This window comes from Microcaecilia unicolor, chromosome 11 (assembly GCF_901765095.1).
Source record: "Microcaecilia unicolor chromosome 11, aMicUni1.1, whole genome shotgun sequence".
Classification (NCBI taxonomy): domain Eukaryota; kingdom Metazoa; phylum Chordata; class Amphibia; order Gymnophiona; family Siphonopidae; genus Microcaecilia; species Microcaecilia unicolor.
The window spans coordinates 134,120,491-134,139,485 of NC_044041.1; the positions used below are offsets into that span (position 1 = coordinate 134,120,491).

At 43.5% G+C, this 18,995-nt stretch overlaps 1 protein-coding gene across 1 annotated transcript in view; it reads left to right on the forward strand.

The window, feature by feature from the left end:
- The window catches only part of SPTBN2 (spectrin beta, non-erythrocytic 2), a 1,201,559-nt gene that overhangs the window by 169,738 nt on the left and 1,012,826 nt on the right, over positions 1-18,995 (forward strand). The window contains exon 3 of the mRNA XM_030217767.1: positions 18,531-18,704. Within this exon, the coding sequence (XP_030073627.1) occupies positions 18,531-18,704 (174 nt within the window). The remainder of the gene's footprint in view (positions 1-18,530; positions 18,705-18,995) is intronic.

Sequence of the window (18,995 nt, forward strand, 5' to 3'; positions counted from 1 at the left end):
AGTGTTGCACAGCCTGAGTGGCCTTTCAGTTCTGCCCTGGTTCAGTGCCAGTGGCGTAGCTGGGGGGGGGGGGGGGGGCGCAGTCGCTCCCCCAAATAGATTTGTTGAAAAAACGGCACGTATGCGCATTCACTGCCACTTTAGTTCCTGCAGCGCACATGGTGCCACCTATGCGCATGCACCGCTGTCTTCCCGCTTGCACTTCCAAAACCAGAGAGTGCGCTGGCTGGATCGGATTCGTGCCTTGCTGCAGATGGTTGGCGGCGTCGCCTGCTTGCCGCTTGTCAGCCACCTGCTGCCCGCGCACTCCCAGTCTCCTGTCTCCCATCCCCTCACTGTGCTGCCTGCACTGCTTGAAGCCAAGAGAAGGAGCAGAACGTCGTCCAGAGAGCTCAGCCGCAGCCATTGTGGTATTAAAGTAGCTTACCACACAAGGCCGCTGCGGCTGAGATGAGCTCTCTCGATGATGTTCTGCTCCTTGAAGGGAAAAGATGTTATTGGGCTCTTGCTGCCTGGGTCAGCCTTCAGTTGGGAGTGAGACCCCCAGAGTCAGCACTCACCCATGCCCCCAAACAGGAACAGGAGTCAGAATATGGAGCACAGTCTGCAAAGTTCTCGGAGTCTGCACCTGCCACCACATGCATACAAATTTGGTCTGAAGCCCAGCTGCCCAGGTAAAATAAACGCTTTTTAACATGTACGGTGAGTGTTTGCTGGTGGTGGACTTGTGGGGGTGGGTTCTTCACAGCCTAGGGGAAGAAAGGTATATTGAATCATTAAATATGCATTTTTCCTCTAGGCAGTGTAGAGCCCATCCCCACTCATAAACCCACCAACAATTAATTAATTTTCTGGGTGGGAGTGCGCTCAATGCCCAGGTTAAAATAATAAAAAAAAAGTTGTATATCTTTTTACGTTGGTGAGTTTTGGGGTGGAGAAGTTCTTTGCTATGCCCAGCTTAAAATATTTAAAAAAAAAGTTTTATATTTAATGTACTGTAGGTAGGTTTCTGGGTGGGGGTGGGTGGGGGTGGGTCTGAAGCCCAGCTGCCCAGGTAAAATAAACGCTTTTTAACATGTACGGTGAGTGTTTGCTGGTGGTGGACTTGTGGGGGTGGGTTCTTCACAGCCTAGGGGAAGAAAGGTATATTGAATCATTAAATATGCATTTTTCCTCTAGGCAGTGTAGAGCCCATCCCCACTCATAAACCCACCAACAATTAATTAATTTTCTGGGTGGGAGTGCGCTCAATGCCCAGGTTAAAATAATAAAAAAAAAGTTGTATATCTTTTTACGTTGGTGAGTTTTGGGGTGGAGAAGTTCTTTGCTATGCCCAGCTTAAAATATTTAAAAAAAAAGTTTTATATTTAATGTACTGTAGGTAGGTTTCTGGGTGGGGGTGGGCTCTGCAGTGGTGTGCTTCAGACATGCCAGACTATGGTGGGATGAGTAGGGGGTAGGACAGGGCTGACACTAGGCTACAGGGAGGGGTGGGGGTAGGGGTGGGGCTGATGCCTAGGTACGGGATGGATATGGGGAAAGGGAGGGCTGATGCCAGGTTATAAAGATAGATGGGGGGTAGTGTAGAGAAAGGAAGGACTGATGCCGTGCTACGGGGATGGATGGATGGGGGGGGGGGTAGGAAAGGAAGGGTAGGACTAATGCCAGGTTATAGGGATGGATGAGGTGAGTAGGGAAGGGAAGGGTAGGACTGATGTCGGGCTACAGGGAGGAATGGAGGGGTAGGGAAGGACAGAGCTGATGCTGGGCAATTGATGAGGGTTGGTCCGTGTTCTGCATGTGACCAAAGTGATTCTTCTGGCATGTGGTTTGTGTTGGGATCGATATCAGTCTGAGTAGTCTTACTTTTCCAGTGAGACGCGTATTGCTGTTGTGTATATTCACTGCTGCCTTTTTAAAGGTACTGTTATTAGTATTTGTGTGTTCAGAATTGGTGGTGTTAAAGTTTGCTACATAGGCTTTGAGTATGTATGTGATTTATATTGATGCTGGACAGCTGTTGGGCAGGCTGTTTATTAGAAATCCTTCATCAAGTGCACTTAAGGCTACTCTCACTTATATACATAGTCACGGTTGCCAGATGGGTGGTTTTCCCGCCCAATTGGGCGGTTTTATTAGCTCTGGGCCCACCCAAAATGTCAGGTCTGGTACGCCACTGTTTCAAAATGTAATATATGGTAACATATATTAAATGTTTTTTCCTGGGGCTCTGGGAGGGCTGTGCCAGGGTCTTGGTGGATGCTGCTGGCTGGAAAAAGGTTTAAAATTTAGTTTGGGACTTGTTAATAGAGTTAGCTGAAGAAAGTGTGAGATGTTTCTTAAATATGGTTTTATTTTTCAAGAAATAAACCATGATTAAGTGGGGATTGTACTATAAAATGTTCTTTGCTGTTTTGGGTACAGGTTCAGGTTGAAACTGACTTTGAAATTCTCTGTGTAATAAGTTTTACATTTACTTCTGTGGGGGTTGGGACAGCCCAGATTCTAAACAGTTCAGAGATAAGAAAAAAAACAGTCTTTAGCTGACAAGCTGATTGGTAGAGAGAGTCAGGTGTTCCTCTAGGGGGGGGGGGGGTGAGTTGCTAGGGAGACTGGGGGAGCAGAAAAAAAGGCTGGCTGAACATGGAGAGTGAGACAGAGAAACGTATGCTGAGTGTGTGAAAAGTAAGAATTAAGAAATGGATTTTATGAGTTTAAAGTGAAATGTGACTTGTAAAAGGGTACTTGGATAGTAAAAGTGAGTGAAAATGAGATGATTTGAGCTGAGAAGTGAGTATTTAAATGAACCAGACTGCCTTTTCCATGGTTGTGTTTCTGAATACATGTGAGGAAAACTGATGTGTTTTGGGTGAGAGAGCTGTACTAATAGAAAGCTGTGAGAAAGTTTAAACCAAATTTAGTTTGGTTTGGAGTGAAACAGAGGTATGTCCCTGCCTGCAGTGAAGGGAATGGTTAAGTTCTAAGGGAACTTAAGGTCATGGAAGGTGGAATGAGAGTCTGTATGCACAGATACTAAGTGGACACACATAGCTGTCTACCCTGGTAGGACTGAGAGAGGCTGTGCTTAGTGTCTCTATGGCAGGTGTGTTTTGTGCTCATATTCTGATTGCAGTACAAGGTTTGTCAGGTGGCAGAGTAAGCCCTGCTTTTGTATGAGAGTGCTGTATGCTCCAGATTGATCTGATAGCTGTGCAGCGAAATGTTATGTTTTTATGTGAAGTCTATGAGAGGGAATGTTGAATCACTATTTGAATATGGAATGGGTTACTGTGTGAGATCCCTGAATGCAGTGCAAAAGTCTTCTTCTGCAACAGTTTAGACTAGGGAAACTACAGTGAGAAATAGGATTTGAAGTTAGTACTCCTGTAACTTATTTTATTTCAATTAGAGAGTGTGGCCACAGTATTGAGAATTGTTTAATAGTCACCAGAGCCTGGACAAGCCCAGGGAGTTTTAAGGTTTTGCACCCAGTTATTTTCTTTATAAGTGAGGTTTAGGGAGAAGAGATGGGTGAATTATCCTCTGCCGGATTTCCAGCTGAGCTCCAACGCAAGAAAGACATCATCTAAATAAATTCAACCACAGCTAAATGACATTTGCAAAGAGTGTTGAAGGACATATAGTTTTTTTTTTTTTTTGGTTTACAACATTTTAAGGGAAAACTAAAGAACAGAACAACATCAAATATAAAAAATCCATGTTTTCCTGACATGCTTAAGTGTTCTGGGTTCAAGTGAGATCCTTGCACAAACATCCATAATACCTATAAAGACTCAAATTCTAACATCAATAGCAAGGAAAGAGTATAGAAACAAATATCTGATTTTGATAAAAAGACAATTTAAATATTTATCTGAAAAGGTTCTTTTCTACCTTTTTAGGTGATTTTGTTGAAAGAAACAGAAAAGGTTAAGGGTATACATGTAAAACTACATTTGAATGTTGAATATGTTATTGCAGTTCTATTAAGCCACACACTAATTGTGAATTTGAGTTTATTTGAATGAAAATTTGTTTGCATTTGTATTCAATAAAGAAAGAGATAATTTGCAATTCCTTAGCATCCCTCCGGACCGGACCAGGATTGGACTGTTGGGTTGTGCCCGCCTACCAGCAGGTGGAGACTGAGAAAAAACTTTGACTCTAGAGAGCCAATAGGAGCCCTGGCCATGTGACCTTAGCCTCAGTATTTTCTCAGTCTCTCAGCAGGTAGGAAGTGAGCCCATTAGTCTCTCTCTCTCTTTTTCTCTATAAGATATTACAGATATATTTATAATACTTCTTCTGTGCCTGGAATCGTAATTAGAGGCTTGACAGGGTTTCTTTTCTTTCTTTGACAGCCTCTGGGGTGTTAAACTCGGGTGTCTCGAGTCCACCCCCCTTCCTCCCCATCTCCCTGGCTTAGCAGGGAAGGGCCGTCCCTTTCTCTGGAAAGGTGTACCGTCTTTGGGAGAGGCAGCCACTTTTAATAGGCAGCTGTTTTTAAAGAATTAAATCAAGTAAAAGAAAATTAAAAAAAAAAAAAAAAAAAAATTTAATTCAAATGAAAGGAATTTAAAGGAAGTAGTTTTTGCTTTCCCCAGTCTTATAACGAGCAGGTAGCTCTTCTGTCTTATTCTGTTTGAAGAGTCTTTATTTTCTTTTCTGGCGGAGCTATTTAAAAAAAAAAAAAAAAAAAAAAAAAGTGAAAAGTCAGCGTCTGTGACTTTAATCGGTGTTTTTTTGTTATCTTCATTATTTTTCCTCTGCTATCCGGTGTTGTTAGCGGCGGTAGTTGTAAAAAAAAAAAAAAAAAGAGGCGCGAACTGTTAAGCGCGTGCTCACTCTTGGACAGGTCTGTATAGCTTGGGAGCTGTATTGACGGTTCCTGTCGGGCCAGAGGCTAAACCATGTTTTGTGCGGCATCGGAGGTTATCTGTTTTTCAGCGGCACGGATTTCCTGCTTCTTCGTCGGTCTGGTCAATGGTTTTCTCCCCCGAACTTTATTCTTCTCATTTTGGCGCGCTTGGCCGCCATTGTTTTGCCTGCAGCTGCAATTTCCCTTGATGCGGCAGCGTTTTTCTGCTTTTACTGTGTTTGGCTGTTTGTGCAATGGAAAGGAGATATTGTTTCTACGGTAGTTGGGGCAATTGGTAGTATATTTTCCCCGCAATTAATTTTTACATGTATTTTTCAAGCTATTGAAAAACAAAAAAAAAAAAACGAAATGTTACGATGCGAATGGCGCTCAATTTTGTTTTTCCCTCTGTTTTTTCTCCGTCGGGGACTTTTTGGTTGCTAGCAATGTTGTGAATTAAAGTGCAGCTCAGTTGGCGATTTCTTTGTTCTTGGCAAGACTCCGATTCAAAGTGCAGCTCAGTCGGGAATTCTCTGTTTTAGACAATGGGGCGAATTAAATTATCTCAGCTCCAAAATAACCAATTTCCTATTCCTTTCCCTTGTGTGTGATGTTTGGAGGAAAGGTCTTTGCTATTGTCTAGCGCAATTTTTATGGAGGTCCAGTGTGTGTCACTCTGTGTCTTTCTCATTTCCTGGTGAATAGGACTACATTGTCTAATAGTCAATTGATTAGTACTTTACAAATCTGGCCATAATATCTTAGTTCCTTTCAAGCATTTCCCTTCATGGCTATGATGTTATACAGTGTTTTAAGAACTTAACAAACATTTTCTATGGCATAGGCTATCTGGTTCAGGTGCCATTGTTTGGTACTTTACAATGCTGGACATAAGATCTTAATTCCTTTCAGGAAATTTTCCTCCGTGGCTATGTTCTTATACAGTGTTTTAAGATCTTAACAAACGTTCTCTAGAGCGTAGGCTATATGGTTCAGATGCCATGTGCAATGAAATACATTGTCTGATACTCAATTGTTGCGTACTTTGCAATTCTGGACATAAGGTCTTACTTCCTTTCAGCAATTTTCTTTCATGGCTATGCGTTCTCTTTGGCATAGCAGATGACAGTTGCATAGGCTACATGGTTCAGATGGTTCTCATATTCTAGGAGACTCAGTCCTGTCTACCGAGCACCCAGTTTTCTCAGATGCTTTAGAAGGCATGTTTTATTCACATCTTCTCTACTTTCCAACTGTCTTGGAGTTTCTCATGTGTTATCTTAGTTTTCTTCTAGGACTTACAAGATATATGTCCACTTAGGGAGTAAAGTTATCAGGTCAATTTGCATTTTCTCCCACTTAAGGATAGTGGGAGGTCCTCATGCCATCTACTTGTATTTTTGTTTCCTCTATCTATTCAGCCTGGGCACATGGTAAACATTCTGGTTTTGTCTAGTATGACCATCCATAACATCTGCTATCCCTTTCTCTTCCTTACAGATTTTAGGGTCTTGTTTCAAGCTTTCTTGACGTCAGGTACAGTCTTGTCTTCTGTGGCACAAATTCACCACCTTTTCCGTAATAGGTATTTTCCAGGTCTATTCCTTTTCATTTTCATTTTATTCTTCCTCTCTCCAGAGTTTTTTTTTTTTTTTTTCTCTTGGAAGGAGATTCACTCATTTTCTGTGCATTTTTTGCCATAAGGGCATAAGTGTTGCCATAATGGGAAAGGCCAAGAGTCCCCATCCTGTTTTCAGATGGGGTCAATCCAGATTGCAAATACCACATTCATATCTTGAGTGTGCATCTGTTCATCTCTGTACATCTCAGTGAGGAAGGAGGCATGACATGATACGAGGTTTGGGGAGATCCGGTAAAATTAAAGGCCAGTGTGTCTCAGTCCACGCTCAACATATGGTGATCCTTTCATTTTCATTCTATATGTCCTCATTCCAGACCTTCCTTTCAATTGGAAGGGAATTCTTTCACTTCCTGTGCATTTTTGCTATTAGTATATGAGTATGGTCATACGGGGAAAGTCTAAGAGTCCATTAACCCCAGCATCCTGTTCTCAGTTGTGGTCAATCCAGGTTGCAAGTACCACATTCATTTCTTATGGATGTGGGTCGGTACATCTTAGTACATCTCAGTATAGGAGGAGTAATGTCCGTGATACGAGGATGATAAGGTCCTCATTACCAGTTTTCTTGCCCTGCTCTTTGGTCTCGCGTCGGCTCCGCGCACTTTTTTCTTAAGTTATGGTCATAGTAGCAGCGGCGCTCATGAAACTACGTCTCGTCGTTTCATCCTTTCCATAGATGTCTGGTTCATTACAGACAGTCTCATTGGCAGAGTTGTCAGGTCAAGCAACAGGTGGTGCATTTCGGGCACACCCTAGGTTATGGGGTGCATGTAGCCAGGTCTCTCATTTGAGCTCTCGTGTGATCTCATTAGATTTCATAGCATGTTTCTATTTTTTCTCTCTTTGTTTAGTCAAGTTGGTGCAGACTGTTTTTGTCTTCTCTGCAAGCGTCCCACTTTCTGTTTTCTCTGGATGTTCTTGGGCCTTCGGCCATTACCTTGCTCTATTTTGCAGAGTAAAATTTTACTTTCTAGCTCCCAAGAAGGAATTTTTTCTTCATTCGCTTTGGAGTCTCGGTAGTCTTTTTTGGGCAGCTTTTCACTCTGTCAATTTCGTGACCATTGAAGGAAAAAAAAAAAAAAAAAAAAAAGAGTTCTCAGTGGATAGTACCTTAAGGGGAGGTCCCAGTTCTACAACTATTTCTTTTTGCTCTGACCTTCCATGTGCCTCGCTTACTCTCTTGCTAAAAAGACTTGTCAGCGGCAGAGATAGATGCCCTCTCCTATCCAGATATTTATCTCTGATGGAATCCCTCCGCTCAGTTGGCCTCTGTATTCTCACTAGTGGTCTGGTGGTTGAGGTTGAGCATTCTTCCTGCAGGTATGCCGGGAGCATATACACAGTGACCAGTTTTTTGATGGCTGCATCTGTGAAAATATATGTATATTTATAGTTCTACTACATAAGTACATATGTAATTCCACACTGGGAAAAGCTCAAAGGTCCTATTGAGCCCACCTTTCTGTCCACGGCCAATCCAGACCATGAGCACCTGGCTAGATTCCTAAACGTACAAACATTCTATACATGTTGTTCCTGGAACTGTGTAGTGTTTTATGGACTTCTATATGTTTCTAACAGATGAAAGGTACTAACAAGTGTCTACTGTTGATTTATTCCCGTTTTCACTAATTGGGGTCTACGACAAGAGTCTCAGGTGATTGGCTTGCAGAGGCAACAGCTACAGATGATTCTTTCTCTCTCAGTTGAATTGCGCTCTGAGATATGTTTTTTTTTTTTTTTTTTTTTTTTTTCATGTTGGGTAACTGCAGCGGCTGTCAGTTTATTTGGACCTTCAGTCTAGTTTGCAGCAAGGATTTAGGTACCTTCTTCTGCATAGTATTTAACTGCATTCTTGTTTTTACCTATTTAGCTTCTAGTGATCAGGTACTTTCTCACTGACAGGCTTTACATACTTCCAATCTGTTGCTAGGTCAGCAATAGTCTACAATATCTGGAGTATTGTACTTCAGGATTTCGGTTTCCACTTTCTCAGCTGAGGTAGATTCATTGCAGTTTTTTGTTTCCAGGCGGCTCTGCTTCTACCTTTGTCATCCTTCTTTCAGTCGTTTTTTCTCGAGTCTCTCTGTCCTTTCCGCTGCACTGATGCGGTAGGGGACAATATATAGCGGTCACTTGGTAGGGGACAATGTTCAGCGTCGCTTGGACTTTTCAGCCTCAGCTTTTTTGCTTTGTAGTCATTCTATTTAGTTTATTGGCGGTTCTTGGATCGTCAAGCTTTGGCTTCGTATTCATCCTAGTTTGGGTGTCTTCAGGGACTCTACCACATTCTCAATGTCTGTCCCTCCCGTAAGATTACTGCTTTGGTACTTCCCAACAGTCCAATCCTGGTCCGGTCCGGAGGGATGCTAAGGAAGGAGAAATTAGATCTTACCTGCTAATTTGCTTTCCTTTAGTCCCTCCGGACCGGACCAGGCCCCTCCCATGTTCTATCAACTCTTTAGATTCTTTTATTAAGTTTGGAAGTGTATTCGTTCCTTTACCACACTTGGAATGTTTAAAAAAAAAAAAGACTTTGCGTGGTCCATACCACTTCTCTGGTGGTTGCTGGTGAGCTCGGTTGCTGGAATATATATAAAACCTTAATGGGTCATACCACTTCTCTGGTGAGAGTTGCTGGTGAGTTCAGTTGCTGGAATATATATAAAGCCTTAAATATGTCTTACCACTTCTCTGGTGAGAGTTGCTGGTGAGTTCAGTTGCTGGAATATATATAAAGCCTTAAATATGTCTTACCACTTTTCTGGTGAGAGTTGCTGGTGAGTTCAGTTGCTGGAATATATATAAAGCCTTAAATATGTCATACCACTTCTCTGGTGAGAGTTGCTGGTGAGTTCAGTTGCTGGAATATATATAAAGCCTTAAATATGTCATACCACTTCTCTGGTGAGAGTTGCTGGTGAGTTCAGTTGCTGGAATATATATAAAGCCTTAAATATGTCATACCACTTCTCTGGTGAGAGTTGCTGGTGAGTTCAGTTGCTGGAATATATATAAAGCCTTGAGTCATACTACTTCTCTGGTGAGAGTTGCTGGTGAGCTCTAATACAAATGGGCCATACCACTTCTCTGGTGAGAGTTGCTGGTGAGCTCTAGTACTCGGTTTTGCCGAGGAATTTGTGGCTGCTAGGATTCCATACGGCACAGAAGTTCTTTCTTTCTTTCCTGCTTTGTTATTCAAATACTGAGGCTAAGGTCACATGGCCAGGGCTCCTATTGGCTCTCTAGAGTCAAAGTTTTTTCTCAGTCTCCACCTGCTGGTAGGCGGGCACAACCCAACAGTCCAATCCTGGTCCGGTCCGGAGGGACTAAAGGAAAGCAAATTAGCAGGTAAGATCTAATTTCTCCATCTGAAAGTTTGGTCCTTCCATTTCAGGAACAAATCCTACATTTAGATTCTTTTCCTCCTTTATTCTTTGAGAGTAAAGGATGAGGTTAGTTTATTTGTTCCACTCCCTCGGCTGTGAGTGTGTGTTCTCTGGATATTCGCCACGACTACAAACAACAGGTATTTGGGAGCACATCACTACAGTCCAGCCGAGAGGGGTGGCAACAAAAAGCACATTATGTTGATCTAAATAACCCTTCAATTGTTTTGCTACCAAATCTTCAATGATCTTAGTAAACATTGCGATGTTGGCAATAGGTCTGTAATTACCTGTTACCATAGAATCTCAGGAAGAATTTTTAAGAATAGGTTTAAGTAGAATATCTCCCAAATCTTTAGGAAACAGCCCAATCTTTAAATGATCTATAATTACAGTATAAAGACACACCTTAAATGTTGGAGGTGCTGTCACCAGAGCAATCTTTGGACAAATATCAAACACAGCAAGATTTAGAAAACGTATTATATAGTGACATAAAATCCTCCATACTTGGTACAGCAAATTCTGACCAAAAACGATTAGCCTTGAGAAGCTGACACCAGATCTCTTGGTGGGTGGCTGCACCATGATGAGCATGGCCACAAGGTCAGAGCAGATGTGTGCCTATTCAAATTTGCAGGGTTCACTGCTCAAGTGCCTCGGATGCCTGCTATTACTGGCATGTGCGGCCATGAGCAGAAATGTCTGGTGGCTGGCAAGGGTCAGCAGCAAAGCATGGAGACAGCTCTGGGATCTGTTTCTGGGGTGGGTCCGGTGGCTAGAATGAATCTGATTTTGGTGGGATATGCCTCTATTATTACTCCCAGACAGGAACAGTCAGGACCCCAGTGTTATAATACAGCAATAGAGCTGGAAGCAGTAGAAGAGACAGGGAGACAAGTTAACTTTGTGGACCCAGGACAGGTGCAAAGCATTTGTACTACTTTTGCACAAAGCCTTCTGCCTAATGTCTGGTATGGTGGTAGACCAGGCAATGGGAAATAGGAACTCAGAACCACCTAAGGAGGGCTCCTCTTTTTTCCCTTAAGGAAGACTTGCTGGCCATGGAGTTAGTGGCATCTGTGGATCTCTGGGCCCAGGGAGGGGATCAAAGGTCCCCACCCTATTTTGGGGAGCAGGAAGAATGGCTCCTAGAGGAAGAGGTCTCCCCGGAGGAAGATGCTACCATAGTCAGAATTTTTATAGAATCAAATTGTCCTCACTCATTGCCTAAGGGTGTTTGGCTCTCAGGATTGCAGACATAAAGCCAGTGGAGAATTAGAAGGTGGAGGATCCTCTGTTGGAGGGTATTAGAGAGTCTCCACAGTCTTTCTGATGCTAGAGCCATTAAGGATATGATAGCTGTGGAATGGGATACCCTAGATGCAGGGCTGAAGGTGACTAGGTTGATGGTGTACCTTTATCCCATTCTGAGGGCAGAGCAGGTGGTTCATCATCTCCTGGATTCTCATGTGTTGGCAGTTACAAAGAAGACTACTATCCTGGTGGAAGGCAGAGTGGATCTGAAGGTTGCTTGAGACTTTAGGATAGACTCTACTGAAGCAGGCCTTCAAAGTGTTCACCTTTACAAGTGACTCTCTGTTATACTTTGGTGGCCAGGACTTGTTTTCATGGATAGAATAATTGCCCGAGGAGCTCATGGAGGGCTGTGCAGATGGACTGCCAGAAGTGGCTCAGCTAGAGATAGGTACGTCGGTTTTGGCACATGCCCTGTATGACCTTATTTAGATTTTGGCCAGTATATATAGCATTCATGGTAGCTGCACACCAGTCACTGTGGCTTCAGAGCTGGGTGGCAGATATGGCAGAAAGGAGGAAATATTTTTTCACTCAGTGAAAGTTAAGCTCTGGAATTCATTGCCAGAGAATGTGGTTACAGCAGTTAACATATCTGGGTTTAAAAAAGGTTTGGACAAGTTCCTGGAGGAAAAGTACGTGGAGGGGCATAATCGAACGCGAACGCCTATCTCCATGGGCATCTATGACCGAAAATGGGTATGTGAAGAGGAGGGACAGATCGTATTTTCGAAAAAAATGGACGACTTTTTTTTTGTTTCGAAAATACGGTTTGTACGGACCAAATGCCATGGATTTGTTCGTTTCTGAGCTGGGCGTTTTGTTTTTTTAGCGATAATGGAAACTAAAACCGGCCAGCTCAAAAACGTCCCAATCTGAGCCATTTGGTCGTGGGAGGGGCCAGGATTCGTGGTACACTGGCCCCCCTGACATGCCAGGACACCAACTGGGCACCCTAGAGGTAAGTGCGGTGGACTTCAGAAACAGCTCCCACATGCATAGCTCCCTTACCACGGGTGCTGAGCCCCCAACCCCCTCCCCCAAAACCCACTACCCACAAATGTACAACACTACCATAGCTCTTAGGGGTGAAGGGGGCACCTACATGTGGGTACAGTGGGTTTTGGAGGCCTCCAATTTACCAGCACAAGTGTTACAGGTAGGGGGGATGGGCCTGGGTCCGCCTGCCTGAAGTGCACTGCGGTACCCACTAAAAGTGCTCCAGGCCTCTAGTACTTGTTGCTGCTTTTCAACCTTGGCACACCAGTTGACACCTGAAGACTTATGTCTCGCTGTACAATGCCCACTTTCAGTAACATGGGTAATACGTGAAAGGGAGCTAAAACTGGCTTACAAAAATGGCCACTACCTCATAGACTACCGGAAACAAAACAGGGCACACTCTGACCCAGTAAGCAGAGGGAAAAGCACCATGGGAGTAGAGCCTACCAACTACCAACATCGTGAGCATTTAACACAAGCAAGTGGAATCACGGAGCCCAATACCCTACACCCACCACAATGCATTGCTGATGTGGCTCTGCAGTGCGCATAATAGAAAAGGTGTCACACTCACCCGAGAACCAGGGAAAGGCTGTCAGAGGATAGAACACATTCTGCTGTCAAGGAGGTGGGTACGGCATTTGAGGCTGGCATACAGGCTGGGAAAAAAGTTTGTAAAGTGGGTTTTTTTTTTGTGGGAGGGGGTTAGTGACCACTGGGGGAGTCAAGGGAGGTGATCCCGATTCCCTCCGGTGGTCATCTGGTCAGTTGGGGCACTTTTTTGGGACTTGGACCTGAAAAAAAAGGGTCCAAATAAAGCGGACCAAATTCTCGTCAAAAACGCCCTTCTTGTTTCGATTATCAGCTAAAGACGCCCATCTCTCCTCGGCCAATAACCACGCCCCAGTCACGCCTTCACCACACCTCCGACACGCCCCCGTCCACTTTGTTCGTTCCTGCGACAGAGTGCAGTTGAAGACGACCAAAATCGGCTTTCGATTATACCGATTTGTTCGCCCACAGGAGAAAGACGCCCATCTCCCGATTTGGGTCGAAATATGGGCGTCTTTCTCTTTTGAAAATAAGCTGGATAGTCTACTATTGAGATAGACATGTTGGAAGCCACCGTTTGCCCTGGGATCAATATCATGGAATGTTGCTATTATTTGAGTTTCTGCCAGGTACTTGTGACCTGAATTGGCCACTGTTGGAAGCAGGATTCTGGGCTAGATGGACCACTGGTCTGACCCAGTATGGCTATTCTTATGTTTTTATCTTCAAAGCCCTTAAAGAAAATGGGCCAGAGTACTTGAAGAACAGGATATCCCTCTACACACCTCCAAGGTCGCTAATGTCCAAAGCAAAGTTACTCCCAGTAGCAGGTGTTCTCCAAGGACATTACACAATGTGACAATTACTAACAAGTGAGCCTCCACTTCTTCCAAGTCTTTAATAGACGAAGCAAGGTAGGACAGACAGATAGGACACATAGGGAAAAGGGACTATTGAAGAGAGGAAGACAAGATAAAGGTTACGAGCAGGTGACAAGTTAGGAATTAAAAGCAGCATCAAACAGGTAGGACTTTAGCCCGGATTTGAAGGCGGCCATGGATGGAGCTAGACGTAATGGCTCAGGAAGTCTATTCCACGCATAGGGTGCGGCGAGATAAAAGGAACGGAGTCTGGAGTTAGCGATGGAGGAGAAGGGTGCAATTAGGAGAGATTTGCCTAGTGAACGGAGTTTCTGGGAAGGAGTGTAGGGAGAGATGAGGGTGGAGAGGTAATGAGGGGTTAGCAGAGTGAATGCACTTATAGGTTAATAAGAGGAGCTTGAACTGTATACGGAAACGGATAGGGAGCCAGTGAAGTGACTTCAGAAGAGGGCTGATATGGGCATAGCGACTTTGGCGAAATATTAATCATGCAGCAGAATTTTGAACAGATTGAAGAGGAGAGAGATGGCTGAGTGGAAGACCTGTGAGAAGAAAGTTGCAGTAGTCCAAGTGAGAGGTGATGAGAGTGTGGATGAGGGTTCTGGTAGCATGCTCAGAAAGGTGAGGGCGAATTTTGGCGATATTATAGAGGAAGAAACGACAGGTTTTAGCAATCTGTTGAATATGCACAGAGAAGGAGAGGGAGGAGTCAAAGATGACCCCAAGGTTACGAGCAGATGAGATAGGAAGAATGAGCGTGTTGTCGACAGAAATAGAGAGTGGGGGAAGGGGAGAGGTTGGTTTAGGTGGGAAGATAAGGAGCTCAGTTTTGGACATATTGAGCTCCAGGTGGCGGTGAGACATCCAGGCAGCAATGTCAGACAGGCAGGCAGATATCTTGGCCTGGATTTCTGCCGAGATTTCTGGTGTGGAGAGATAGATCTGGGAGTTATCAGCGTAAAGGTGATATTGAAAACTGTGGGCTGAGATCAGAGCACCAAGGGAGGAAATATAGATGGAGAAAAGGAGAGGACCTAGGACAGATCCTTGAGGTACACCCACTGAGAGCGGGATAGAGGAAGAGGAGGATCCACCAGAGTATACACTAAAAGTACGCTGAGAGAGATAAGAAGAAAACCAGGAAAGAGTAGAGTTCTGAAATCCAAGTGAGGACAGCGTGCCAAGGAGTAGGTTGTGATCAACAGTGTCAAAAGCAGCAGAAAGATCAAGAAGGATGAGGATAGAGTAGAACCCTTTGGATTTAGCCAGGAATAGATCATTGGAGACTTTAGCAAGTGCTGTTTCAGTTGAATTAAGGGGGCGAAAGCCAGATTGGAGTGGATCAAGAATAGCTTGAGAAGAAAGAAAGTCAAGGCAGCAATGGTGGACAGCACGTTCTAGTATCTTGGATAAGAAAGGGAGGAGGGCGATGGGGCGATAGTTGGAAGGAGAGATAGGCTCCAGAGAAGGTTTTTTGAGGAGTGGGGTGACTACGGCATGTTTGAAGGCATCAGGTTCTGATTTCAGGTGTAACTTTCTTTGAAGTAGTCCCCTTATTTTCTAACTCCTGTTACTCTATCTCCCTGATGGCGAACCTATGACACGCGTGTCAGTACTGACACGCGTAGCCATTTTCGGTGACAAGCGGCCGCATGTGGCCACATACAGAGAAGCAGCGGCGTTCCTTGCTGACACCCGGGGCGGATCGCCAAATGCGCCCCCCCCCCAGGTGCAGCGCGACCTCCCCCCCCCCGGCGAAATCACCCCCCGGTGCATGCTTACCCGCTGGGGGGGGGGGGGGTGCCGTGTGCACTCCTATTGGCTCCCTCCGAGTCCTCCGCTTGTTCCCTCCCTGCTGCTCCCTCTGCCCCGGCTCCTGCACGGCCGTTAGGGGATCTTTGACCTCACTTCCGGCCGGCGGAGCAGAGAGCAGCGGAATGCCGTGGGGGACGCATCTTTGGGGGGCCCTGTGATCGCCATTACCAGCAACCACATAACCACAGCAACCATCATCAAATCTACTGTTCTGGGGTGTCATGGATTTCTAATTGACCATCATTACTGAGAGGTGAGGGGGAGGCTGGGAGAGGCGATGGCATGTGCTATGGGTGCCGTTTCCCGCCATTAGAAATAGCGGCAGCCATCTTAATTTACATAAGGTGGTCAGTTAGGCTAGTTAACCCCTAATTGCCTGCAGGGCTAACAGGCTATCTATAATTCTATCTTCTGTCACTGCCCCCCTGATGGAGAACCCAAAAAATAAAAAACCAAGGTTAAGTAAAGGAAGTGGTAGTAGCAGTAGCCGACCCTTTCAAGAGACATGGACCGAGATGTATGGCATTATAGAAAAAAATGGCAGATCATTTTGCGTTCTATATACTGAAACGGTAGTAAGCAGAACGTGGAATATAAATAGACATTTTGAAACTAATCATTCCCAGCTCTTGAAAAAAAGTGAGGATGGAAGGAAGGAATACATTTCCAGGCAGCTACACTTTTATAAGAGCCAATCTAATTCCATCCTTAAATTTGTAAAAGGTTCTACAAATTTAACATCTGCAAGTGTGAGCATTGCTCACTCCATAGCTCAGCATGGAAAAGCACTCAGTGAGGGAGAATTTATTAAAGAAACTCTCCTAAGATGTGCACCAGTTCTATTTCACGATATGCAGAATAAAGATGCAATTATTAAGAGAATATCTGAGTTACCACTCAGTAGAAATATCATAAAAGACTGAATAATGAGACTGAACACAAACGTACAACATCAATTAAAGAGAGACATAAGTAATTGTAAATATTTTTCGATCTCTCTTGATGAAACTACTGATGTCACATCACATGCTCAGTTGGCCATTATTGGTCGATATTCTGATGGTCTCACAATGAGAGAAGAGTTGATAAAGTTAGTATCAGTGCCAACAAGTACATCAGGAAGCGAAATATGTAAGGTTGTTATACAAACATTCCGTGACCTAAGCATTGATATCTCTAAAGTTGTGTCAGTGACGACAGACGGGGCACCAAACATGGTGGGGAAAAAAGTCGGATTTGTCAAATTGTTTACGGAAGCTATTGGACATCTGATTGTGCCTTTTCATTGTATTATCCATCAGGAGGCTTTATGTGCCAAGGCAGGATTCACCGACTTAAACGACTTAATGTCAGTTGTTACAAAAATAGTTAATTTAATAGCTGCTCGCCCCCTTCACAAGCGAGAATTTTCTGCACTTTTACTGGAGGTTGATTCCACCTACAGTGGACTGCTGATGTACAATAATGTAAGATGGCTGAGCCGAGGCAAAGTTCTTGAGCGCTTTGTGGAGTGCTTTGAAGAAATTAAGGTATTTCTTGAGGATAAGGATCTGGGAAACTTTCCTCAGCTCAATGATGATAAGTGGGTCAACACCCTGATGTTTTTTACAGATCTCTCTGTTCATATTAATGAACTGAACTTAAAGTTACAAGGTTTTGGCAAAAGTATTGACGTTATGTTTGGATACATAAAAGCTTTTGAAAGTAAACTTAAAATTTTCAAGCGAGATGTAGAAACTAAAACTTATAAGTATTTTCCTCGAGTAACAAAGTATTTTGAGAAGGCCAGTGCAGCTATACAAAATGAAATGGAACCCTTGCATATAAAGTACCAGCATGTTTTAGACTCGTTACTTGACCAGTTCAGTGATAGATTTAATCAATTTAGAAACCTAGAACAGACCATGAAAATAATTAAGTATCCTGATGTAGTAGTCTACAGTAGTTTTGAATTAAATGGTTTCCAATGGATGCAAATTGATGATTTGGAGATGCAACTTGTAGAATTTCAAGACAGCATCTGGGCTCAGGTGTTTGTCGACTTGAGGTCAAAGCTTGAGAATCTGGAAAGGTGCCACTTGGAGAATCAAGAGGAGTGCCACTACGAACAGGAAATTTGGAGTGCCTGGAACCAATTACCAGACACTTTTAGCACCCTGAAAAATATAGCAATGGCTTTACTCACAATTTTTCCCTCTATGTACTTTTGTGAAACCTTATTCTCAGCGTTAAATAATATCAAAACCAACAAAAGAAACAGATTGACAGATGAAGTTAGTAGCGCTTGCTTGGGCTTGAAGTGTACAAAATACCAACCTTCAATTGAAGATTTAGCCAATGAAATTCAGCAACAAAAAAGTCACTAATAGGCAGATTAGTTAAAGAATTCCCCCTCCCTCTCACTTATCTTAGTTCACGGCACCCCACACAAGTTAAATAATATCAAGACCAACAAAAGAAACCGACTGACATATGAACAAAGAAGTCACTAAGCAGGTAAGTTAAATAATTAGTTTTTGGTTTATTAAATACAGTTATATATTACAATTATACATTTTTGTTATTTAACTATAAATATCGCGAAATTATGGGTTTTTTTCTCGAAGTGACACACCACCCGAGTTATGCTCGGTTTTTTGGCGAATTTTGACACACCAAGCTCAAAAGTTTGCCCATCACTGCTCTATCTTATCTGTATATGTGTTCCACCTTTGCTTACATCCTATACTGTCTATTAAAATGTTTTACTGCATATTTTTTTGACATAAGTAGCATTTATTTGCACATTTTTACTGTAATTGTCTATTGCCTATGTTCAACCTATTCTTGCTGTACACTGCCTCAGGTGAAGTTTTTTGTGAATCGATATTATTTCTGAGATTTTCCTTATTATGTTTTGTAAATATTAAAAGAAAATTCTTAATAAAAAAAAAAGCATGCAGCTTTCCCAGATGTGCATGGAATCAGCTTTTCAAAATCACCAATCCCGGCATCTCCCCTCTGATCCTCCCTCAGCATCATCCCCCTCAAATGGTCCCCCTCTGCTATTAATATATCTATGCTTTTCTCCACAGCCCAAGCCCACTAAGGGCCGAATGCGCATTCACTGCTTGGAGAACGTGGACAAGGCCCTGCAGTTCCTGAAAGAACAGAAGGTGCACCTGGAGAACATGGGGTCCCATGACATTGTGGATGGAAATCACCGGTTGACCCTTGGCCTCATCTGGACCATCATTCTGCGCTTTCAGGTAAGATGTGGGGTAGATGGGGAGTTGAGGAGCAGACTAGTTTACCTTACTTTATCATCAGAGAAATCATAATGGCATTTCCTGTTTCATTTTCCACTTTGGATCCTATTGTATACCTTCAGCCTATAAATAGCTGCAGGCCTGTTCCCAAAGCATTTTCCTTAAAAGTACAGGATGGTGGTTGGGCAGAAGGTGGGGAAATTGGTTATCTAGGTGTAAAGCTGGAAACTGGAACAATATGCAAGGGGTGTAAATCAGCCTCTCCCTGATGATCTGGAGATTGTGAGAGAC